The 10937-nt window shown below is 37.2% G+C and overlaps 1 protein-coding gene across 5 annotated transcripts in view; it reads left to right on the plus strand.

The window, feature by feature from the left end:
* Positions 1-4375, plus strand: part of TMTC3 (transmembrane O-mannosyltransferase targeting cadherins 3) — a 70770-nt gene extending 66395 nt beyond the window's left edge. For all 5 annotated transcript variants that reach the window (XM_007503122.3, XM_001364765.4, XM_007503124.3 and 2 more), the window contains one exon: positions 1946-4375. In XM_007503122.3, the coding sequence (XP_007503184.1) occupies positions 1946-2754 (809 nt within the window). In that variant the 3' untranslated portion in view covers positions 2755-4375. The remainder of the gene's footprint in view (positions 1-1945) is intronic.
* The last annotated feature ends 6562 nt before the right edge of the window (positions 4376-10937 follow it).

A 10937-nucleotide genomic window follows, 5' to 3' on the forward strand; every position in this document is an offset into this window, starting at 1 on the left:
GAGTCTATCTTTAACCCCATTAGCATCTAACAGACTTAAACTTAATAGACTTGTCAACTAAGCATTTTGTCTAGGAAAAGTCCCATGGTCTTGGTGTAATTTTTACTTTCATTTGTTATATTTCAAAAAGGGGGGAGGGGGGGAATTCCATTGTACATAATTTACTAAAACCATTCCTGGCCATTTATTCAAGGTGATGTCACTTTTTTTTTTGGCTATGCCACTGATTTTTGTGGGCATCTCATCCAATGTCATAAGGCAATTAAATGTTCATTTATTTTAATTTCTTTTTGTTTTTTTATTTTATTTTATTTTAAAACCCTTACCTTCTATCTTAGAATCAATACTGGGTATTGGTTCTAAGACAGAAGAGTGGTAAGGGCTAGGCAGTGGTGGTTAAGTGACTTGCCCAGGGTCACACAGTTAGTAAGTGTCTGAGGCCAGATTTGAACCCAGGAACTCCTGTCTCTGGTCCTGGCTCTCAATCTACTGAGCCATGCAGCTGCCCCCTATTTTAGTTTCTGTGGTATTGTTATTCCTAAGTTTGATTTTAATTATACTTTCTTTTCTTTTATTGGACAATATTTTCAATGGTTTCTTTTGTTATAGTTTTCCATTGAAATCTACCACATTGATTAATTTCCCCCTCAGTATAAAGCTTAAAGAAGATTTGTTATCAATCTCAAACACATTATTTTGAAGAAGTTTATATCAAGGAAAGAATATATATGTTGAAAACCACCTTCTAAGATGGGACAGACATATACCAGAAAAAGAAATCTCTACTGATAAAAGCCATATATTAATAATGCTAATCCAAAGAACAGTGATTCTTTCCCCTGCTACCAGAACCTCTGATCACCTCTTTCTTTGGGAGAATGTGTGGCTCTAGATTTCTTTTGAAGCTGTAAGTGAAATTAATATAGTTAAGGCTATTCTTAACAATACAATGTTATATTCTTTCTTATTTGTAAGATAGCTATATGATATTTAAAATTCTCACTCCAAGATGTATTGTACATGATTGTTTGGTGTCCCCTCACACATACATAGACCCCCACCCCCGAAAAAAAAAGAAAAGAAAAAAAGAGTCCCATTTAATCTGTAATGAAGTTGAACTCCAGTATAAATAGTGACCTGAACTATTCTTAAGCACCAAGCTTTTCCCAAAGAAAGAGGTGATCAGAGGTTCTGGTAGCAGGGGAAAGAATCACTGTTCTTTGGATTAGCATTATTAATATATGACTTTTATCAGTAGAGATTTCTTTTTCTGGTATATGTCTGTCCCATCTTAGAAGGTGGTTTTCAACAGTTATTGTGGCTGAAAAATATAATCATCTATGAGTTATTCTTTTTGTGATGAGCATCTCTAAATTTAGATAAAGCTGGTTCTTCCTTGCATTGCATACACATGCATCTCACTAAACACTGTTTTTAACTTTTCCAGCTTAGTAAGTCTTAATAAAGTTTGTAGATGGATGATATAACCTTCCAGAAGTCCATATGACTTATGAATTATCAGGATAATGCATCATAGGAGGAAATGGTGACAGTTAATGGGAATAGAATCTTTTTTGCTAATTTAGAACTTTGCTCATTAATTTGTAATTTTTCCTCTAATAAAGGTATTGAAACATTTGATGAGTCAAGAGACATTTTACCTATATAATAATTTAAGTTATTTAAGTGCTATATTATGTCATCACCTAATTTTTATTTCATTTTCTATGAGATTAAATATTTTAATTTGTAAGGTATCTAAGAACAGCTTTGTTTAAAACCCTTACCTTTCATCTTAGAATCAATACTATGTATTGGTTCCAAGTGACTTGCCAAACACTGCTTTCCCAGGTTCCTGTAATCTAACCAGGAGTAAATTTACTGAATTATCTCGTTGGCGAACAGAAGAATTAAAAGTTTTTCTTTTTGCTCTTTTAATCTTTAGGTGAAGCTAAAGTTAGGCCTGAAGCAAAGAAACGACTGCTCAACTATATAAATCAAGAACCCCATGATGCAAATGGATACTTCAATTTGGGAATGCTTGCAATGGATGACAAAAAGGGTAGTGAAGCAGAGATGTGGATGAAGAAGGCCATAAAGCTGCAAGCAGGCTTCCGAAGTGCTTTGTTCAACTTGGCTCTTCTCTATTCTCAGTCTTCAAAGGAATTAATGGCTTTGCCTGTTCTGGATGAGCTCCTTCGATACTACCCTGATCATATCAAAGGTCTCATTTTAAAGGGAGACATTCTGATGAATCAGAAGAGAGATATACTGGGAGCAAAGGAGTGTTTTGAAAAGATTGTAGAAATGGATCCAAACAACGTACAAGGAAAACACAATCTTTGTGTTGTTTATTTTGAGGAGGGAGACTTATTAAAAGCAGAAAAATGTCTCCTTGAGACACTTGATTTAGCGCCACATGAAGAATATATACATCGTCATTTGAATATAGTGAGAGTTAAAATTTCCTCTGCTGGTGGTGGTGAACGGTTATTTCTTCCACCAGCTGGGACCACACGTGTGGAAGGAAGTAAAAAACCTCCATTTGAAAACTTAGAAGAAAGTGAACATAAATCTACCCAGACAATTAAAAATGATAATAATGAAAGTAGGTCTAAATCGAACATGCAATTAGAAGAAAATACAGATAAAGAAAATAAAAAAACAACAAAAGAAATCAGTGACATTGAAAAGAAAAGAGTTGCTGCTTTAAAAAGACTAGAAGAGATTGAACGTATTTTAAATGGTGAATAGCCTTATTCTTCATCATGATAACAATGGTATAGAAAATATTTTAGTCTATGGCATTTAAATTAATTTTGCTCAAACTGGGTGCTTTGAAAAGTGGAAAGAATATGTAACAACATATAAGAAGTTGTTTATCAATGGAAAATTTTATGTATTCAGTTGAATGTGGGGTTCTTTTGAATATGAAAAAAGTATATTAAATCAAGAGTGGAGAAATCATGATTTTTAAAGCCCAAAGGAAAAGTCTGAGGGCAAAAATTTTTCATATAGATATTTTCAGAAAGTATTACAAGGACTTGATTGGGATCCCACAGAACAATTCCAGTATGTGCAACTCTATTGCCTGTAACTCTTTTTTTAATTTTCCTATTTCTTGTGAATTTCAGTCTTGACCTAGTGGAATCTGACTATGAATGAAAAACACTACTTGACACCCTCCCCCCCTTTTTTTTAATCACTTGATCCTCACTAGTGTTCAGTCAAAAGCTTTCCTCTGTAAAAGAACACTGGCTTAGTTTTTATATGGGGTTTTCAAATGGAATAATGAAACTACTTTTTGTTTTCTTAAAGCAGCTAATGTGTGGGATGTAAATACATTATTTCAGTATATATTTTCATAGCTATACAGTTATCCATTACAGCTGTACAAAAAGTTTTTACAACCATAAGTGACATAGCTTTCCAGTGGTGCTCTTATAGAATTTTACTTCATTTTCTTTTGCGAGAGTATACTTATTTTAGCACAACTGGTAAACTGCACAACTGTTATAATGCCATATTCTTTTATCTTTTACTCTCTAAAAATGATCAAATCTTGATACATAGCTTCATAAAGTCATAGTATTGAAATTCTAGAGTTGAAGGGGACTTTGGAGGCGTTCTAGGCCGATTTCCTTATTTTAAAGATTGAGAAAACCAAAACCCAAGGATATTAATTGATGTGCCTGGTGTCACCAGAGTAGAGGGATGGTACATGAATGATGGGTCTGTCTCCTAACTCTAAAGCTGTTGCTCTTTCCATTGCATAAGCTTTCTCACATAATTTTGTACCATAACAGCTATAGTTTAATTTAAGCTTAAACTGTACTGTGGGCAGCTAGTATGGTTAGTGAATAGAATGCTGGGTCTGGAATCAGAAGATTCATTTTGGGGGGTTCAAACCTGATCTCAGACACTTAATAACTGTATGACCCTGGGCCAGACACTTTGCCCTGTTTGCCTCAATTTCCTCATCTGAAAAATAAACTGGAGAAGGAAATGGCAAACTACTCCAGTGTCTCTGCCAAGAAAACCCCAAATGTGGTCATGACACAACTGAAAACGACTGTTTAAGAAAATAACTTAGTGGTAAATTGTTTTCCCAAAGTCATCTGTTCTTACTATTTGAAGTTATAAGGTTTTTTTATTTTAATATATTTCATGGAACAAATATTTATTAAGCTAATACCTGTGAATAGTTCGGCAATAAAAAAACACTAATGCCAGTGTTGTTTAATTGTGAGGAAAAGAAAATGACTTCTGATTTATTTTGAAGCACTAAGTTCTGTTATTTTCCGTTGTGGGTCATTTTAAATTAAATATTTATTTTGACTACTGATTCATTAAAATGTTTCCATGTTTTATTAAATATTTCTGTTTCCATTCCTTCTCATGTAAACATTTTTCTCAGACAATCAAATTTACTGTTTCAATAGGATGATATCTTTTCATACATATTTTACTGTGTTAACTAGAACTAGAATAACTAGAACTAGAATAATTTCAAAAATATTATGAATATTATAATAAATTTAGTGGTCATTTTTAAACTAATTTTGGGGAATTTTAAACCCAGGGGGGAAAAAGAGTGTTTCAGAATAAATAAAAGTAAATAGTTTTTTCTTTTAGGTTTAATTTTTTTGTTAAGGTTTCTATAAAGAAAAATAAAAGATCTGTATAAAAAGTAGTTTTCATTTAGAATATGCTAAAACTCCAATGTCATTATTGAATAGAGCTTATAATTTCTAATTAAATATTTCAGAAAATAATTCATGGTACTTTTCAGGATAGTTTTATAAACTGTTCTAACAGGCATGGATTATATAGGTGACCCAGTTTTGTTGGGTGCATAGAGGATCTACTGCAAATAATGTGAGTCACTGAAGGAAATCCCTATACCTATACTTAAGAGCCCTTTAGAGATAGAGGCTTAGTTTTCTAGGCTTACCCTTGTGTATCTAGGGAGATAAGATGCCTATTAATAGCCATATGTGAAAATAAGACATAATAGATTTGAGAACCCTTATACCTACTAGAAATTTTTGAGTGGAAATTCCAGTGAGATCCAGTGAGGGAAAGGGAGGATACAAGTTTTAAAAAAAAAATTATCCTGGTGGACTATAGTAGAGAAAAAAAACACCTTCAGAAAGCAGTTTTGTCTATCTTTGGATTGTGAAAAATGTATATTGAGGTTACCAAACAAAGAACTTTTTTTAAGAAAGAAAAAAAAAAGATAAAACCAGGGCATGCCAGTCCTTGATTTAAGTTGTTTCAAAATATTTAGTAGCAACCTCTAGATAGTCATTTAATAACCTCTGGACATGTTTCACTTCTCTGTAGCATAGTGTTTCCACTATAATTGACTTCTTGAAAACTATCTGTGTGACACCTCAATTAAGGTTTCAGTGGGATTTTGGTTGCAAGAAAGAGATGTGTTTATATCATCCCATTGTTTTTAGAATTCCGAAATTTGGCAGTTTGCATTATTTGGGATGTAAATGTAAAAATATTTCCTCCTTTTTGTTATCCCTTGTGGAGAAAATTATAGTAAAACAAAGTTTTAAAATGAAATAGATGAATATTTAAAGATTTATTGTGCAACTTTGGTTGTTTTTGTAAACATTAAGCCCATTTCTCTAAGCATTCAAAGAAGAGGGTCTCTAAACCCAGCAAGAGGAAATTTTTCACAGGTTTGTGGGCAGGTGAGAGTGGTAAAAAAAATTCTCATTACCACCCCTCTTTCACCCCAAGAAGTGGAGAGAGTGTTCCCATAAGTAGTAAACTAATGCTTAAAAGGCCGTGTATAATCTCTGGGTATTATTCAGGGAGAGAGTGACAATCCCTGGGTGGCTTCTATGTCACTTTATTGTTTCACAGAAAGGAAAATTTGAGATCACTTTGCTCCTAAAAAAGCTTTTCTTCTTAGGCTGCATAATTGAGAACTTTTACCAATAATTATTTCAGTTAATTTTGGGGGGGGGGGAGGGGGAGAAGCTATTTCTTGAGAGAGAAAATTCTTCAATATGTAATTCTATGCCTTTTTCTATCTAGGTTTTAAAATTGGGGAAAATAAGTTTAAAAGTTAAATAATTTAATACACTCTAATACAACATTAAGAAAATTTCAATTTATTTAGTGTTATGTTGAAATTACAATCTAAATTAGTCCATTTAAGCTTCAAGAATCCATTTATTTTTCATGTTTTAACTTTTGCCTGATTAAACATATAAAATGAACCATTATTTGGTATTCGAATCCATCATTATTTGAGCTATGTTTGGAAGCCATTAGCCGCCAATACCTGGGATCCCCTACAAAAGAAATAATCTTTTCACTGTATGCCTTTTAAAAAGTAATACTGCAGAGTGTCTACATGTATATCTTATTTCTAAATGCTCTCTTTAATATTAAATTGATTCTTTAACAATCCATCTACTTTGTCTATGTGCTTTTAAGAAAAAAGTGATGTTTACTGTTGGAAGAAATCTTAAAATTTTAATTTCTACTCCCACCTGCCTCCTCCCGCCAAAAAAAAAATACCAGTTCTAGTTCCCTGCTCATCCCCAAGATGCATTTCCCAGGTTTCTGTACATCATCAGTGTAAGGAAGCTCTCAATGAGACACCTCCTCTCCCCATTTAGATCCAGCACCTTTTCTACCATCTATGATCTCAGAGGTTTTGACTTGGGTACCAACAGGTTAAGAAGTCAACCCCTGGTTACACGGCCACTATGCCTCAGCTAAGATTTGAACCCAGAACTTGCTGACCTGAAGCTGGCCCTGTTGCTCCAATCCAACATGTTTTCTCTCACCTTACATAGTCACTTAATATTTATAACCCAGTTACCCCTTGTCTCATTACAACACCTGGAAGAGATTGTTGAAATGACATAAGCCCCAAAGAAGTCCATTGCTGCTCTGCTTACCAGTTTCCTGGCTAGAGATTCTGGCCCAGATCTACTTGGTCTGATGTTCCTTTGAGGGGAGCATGGCCAAAATGTGCAACATTTGGAGGTGAAATTTCTTTGGTGCCCTCCTCCATCCCTTTCAGTTTCCCACTTATCTGCCATGGCATCATTCTATGTTTTGAAAGAAGAGAGGGAAAAGGAAGCAGAACTAAAACTGCTAAGCAATTTACAATGATCTCGATCCTCAGCCACTGTGTCAAGCAAGCAACTGCTATTATTGCCCCCATTTTATAGATGAGGAGATTGAGGCAGATTAAGTGACATACCTGCCGTCATGTAGCTATAACGTGTCCGAGGCCAATTGAAAGATTTCCCGGGTGTCATTTACCAAAGGCACCTTTTGCCTGAAATATAGGCAAATCTATAGAATTGCCCATCTAGGGCTATCCAGGCACCCAGGTTCCACTATATAGGCTAATAGAGAGAGAGAGAGAACTGGGAGTCAAATCCAGGGCAAGTAACTTGTATTTCATGGCCGAGCTTGACCTAAAACCATGGCCATCACCAAACAGACCACAGCAGCTCCTGATAGGTATTGGTAACAGTGGGTGGAGAGAAAGGGGATCCCTGGGCTGGTAGTGTTCCCTGGAGACCCTCTTTCCCTTCCCAAACACATTGCCCTGCTTTTCTCATGGAGTTGGCACAGTGACATCATTGAAGGAAGGATGCTTTCTGCCCCCACATAACCCACCCGATGCTTGAAATGGATTGACAAGCATTCTGGAAGGGTTACGGTATCTGTGCTACATGCTCTGCTACATACGATCTATTCAGCAAGTGGAGATGCAGATGATGAAGGGGATGAGAATTGCAGGCATAGGTGACAGCCAGAGGAAAGACATGGAGTCAGGAGGTGGGAGTGTGCCTGGTGAGCAACAACAGTGTCTGGATGCCAGAGTGCATGAGGAGGAGACTGGAAAGGTAGGAAGGGGCCCTGGTAGGAATGCTTTAAAAGCCAAGCAGGAGGGGCAGCTGGGTGGTACAGTGGAGAGAGCACCGGGCTTGGATTGAGGAAGACATCTTCATGAATTCATATCTGACCTCGGATGCTTCCTAGCTATGGGACCCTGGGCAAGGTTTTACCTTGCCTTAAAAAGGGGGGAGGGGTGAAGCACCAAACAGCATTTCACCATTATTCCTGAATCGAATAGGGAACCCCTGGAATATATTGAAGAGAGGCATGGTGTGGTCAGACCGAAGCTTTAGGAAGAGCAATCTGACAATGCAACACAGGATGAAGTAGTAGACTTGAGGCATGGAGGCAAACCAGAAGGCAATTGCAATAGTGCAGTGAAGAGGCAATGAGAAGGTCCCTCCCCAGTGTCAGAGAAGAAGGGTGTATAGAGGAGACATATGAGATAGGCATAATTGCTAGGACTTAGCACTTGATTGAACATGAGAGTGAAAGTGAGGAATCCAGGCTGACATCTAGGTTGAGCGCATGGGTGACCAAGAAGATGGTGGTAGCCTTGATAGAAATAGAGAAATTTAGAAAAGGGGACAGGAAGAAGATAATGACTTTAGTTTTTCCTCATGCTGAGTTTAAGGACTTCCAATTAGAGATGCAAGACTAGAGGTTAGGAATGGATAAATACATCTTACAATCATCTGCATGGAGATACATGAATCCATAGGAGTTGATGAGATTACCAATGAGATAGAATAAAGGGACAATAGGACCTGGGCCAGAGTCTGTGGTTGATTGCCAGGGACAACCACAAAAGAAATTGAAAAAAGAACAAGCAGAAGAGAGAAACGGGAGAGAACAGTGCCACCAAAACCTAGAGAAAAAGAGGATAGCAAGAGGTAATCAACAGTGTCAGGGGCTACACAGAAGTTTAAGGAAGAGCATTAAGGAAAGGCCATTAAGATTTACTAATTAAGAAAGGATTGGTAGAAAGAAATGACAGTGGAATGCCGAAGTTGGAAGCCAAACTGAAGAGTTAAGAAAATGAGAGGAAAGGAAGTAGAGGCAGTAGGTGACCTTCTTAAAGAGTTTATCCACAAAAGGATGAAAGGTAAGAGAGGGAGGGATCAAGAAAGGATTTTTTTGAGGATGGGGATGGGTAGGTTTGTAGCTGTTTTCCCTAACTTTTAGGTATAGGACTATATCCATTGCATCACACTGCCTCTCAAGGAATCTGACAGAGTTAGTAAATAAGTATAAGCCACGTACAAAATATATAGACTGGGGTGGATAAGGTAGTAATCATTAAGAGAATCACTGAATAGCTACACCCATCAGTCATTGGAACCTGGCTGCTGCCTGGCTATGCTGAACCTCGATGGTTGGTAGGGATTTCAAGAAGTTGAGGTGAAAAAAGACATCACTCCAGACATAGGGGTTAGCCTATGCAAAATACAAAAGTGGGAGATGGGATGGAATGCACAGTAAGACTAGACTTTAGGTTGTATGAGGGGGGAATAATGCATGATCCATTTGGAAGGAAAGATTGGCCAGAGCCTGTTTCTAAAAAGGCTTTAATTGTCAGGAGTTGGTACTTGATCCCAAAGTGACAGGTGTTTACTGAGGGGGAGTGACATGGTCAGCCCTCTGTTTGAGATATACTCTATTAGCTGTTGCAGAATGAATGGATCAGACAAGGGAAAGACTTGAGGCAGAGGAATTGATTTAGATACTAGTGCAATATCCAGAATGGAAGTGATGAGGACTTGAACTAGGGGACTTGTGGTATGAGGACAGAGAAAGGAGACAAGGGTCAGCAATATTGAGAAGATAAAATCATTAAGACTGGACATCTTGGGGGCAGCTAGGTGACTCAGTGGACTGAAAGCCAGGCTTAGAGAGAGGAGGGATAAGGCTCTTCTGCCTTGGAACCAATGCACAGAATTGATTCCAAAGATGGAAGGTAAGGATTTACTTATTTTGATAACTGATTGGATTTAGTGAAGAATTCAATAAGTTGAGGACCTGGGTAAGTAGAAGATGGGCAACATCCCCCAAAGACACAAGCTAGTTTCCAGAAGATGTCGATTAAAGTGGGAAAATTATGAATTCTGTTTGGGCTATGTTCAATTTGGTATCAAGGACAGCCAGATGGAGACATCAAGTAGGCAGATAGAGACATGAAACAAGAGCTCTAGGAAAGGATGAGTGCAGGCTGGGTGTGTATAGTTATGAATCGCCTATATAGAGATGACAGTTGAATGCATGAGAGCTCATGCGATTGCCAAGAGTATAAAGAGAAAGAAGAGGAGAGGACCCAGAGATCCCTGCTTTTACATTGGATTTTACACTCTGAATGCACAAAGGAGCCTCACAATTAAGAAGGAAGTCATAAGAGTTGTGTCACAGAAAACCAGGGAGCAGAGTGTATCTGGAAGGAAGAAGTCAACAGTGTCAAATTCTGCAGAGAGGTTCAGATATTATCACTTAATATTTATATTCCTAGTGCCCAGCACAGCATTTGCTGCAGAGTAGCTCATTAAGTCAACAAGCATTCATTAAGCACCTTACTATGTGTCAGTCACTAAGTTCTGGGGATATAAAGAAAGATTGAACCAGTCCCTGTTCTCAGGTCCTCACAGAGCAGTATTGGAGACAGCCTTTAACACCTATCAACAAACCAAATATAGGCATGATAAATGATTATTTTTAGGACTCAGCAAAGGCCATTGGAATTAGCAAAACAAACAGATCGTTGGTGATGTTGGAGAAAGCAGTCCCTGCGAAGTTGTGGCAAATAAATGTTACTATAGGGTCAAGGTGACCTGAAGCTGGTTCTTAGGTGAGTCCAAATCTGAAATAAAAAGTGGCTGGAGCCCATTGAAATTTTCAGAGCAATGACCATCTGTGAATGGAGTAAATTATGCAAACAATGAGTGTCCTTTAGGGCGCTGTCCTAGGTCTTCTCCTCTTCTTTTCTTCCACTCTCTTGGTGATCTCATTAGTTCTCTTAGATTCAACTATCCTCTCTAAGAAGATGACTCCCCGATCCTCAT

The sequence above is a fragment of the Monodelphis domestica genome, chromosome 5 (assembly GCF_027887165.1).
Source record: "Monodelphis domestica isolate mMonDom1 chromosome 5, mMonDom1.pri, whole genome shotgun sequence".
NCBI lineage: Eukaryota > Metazoa > Chordata > Mammalia > Didelphimorphia > Didelphidae > Monodelphis > Monodelphis domestica.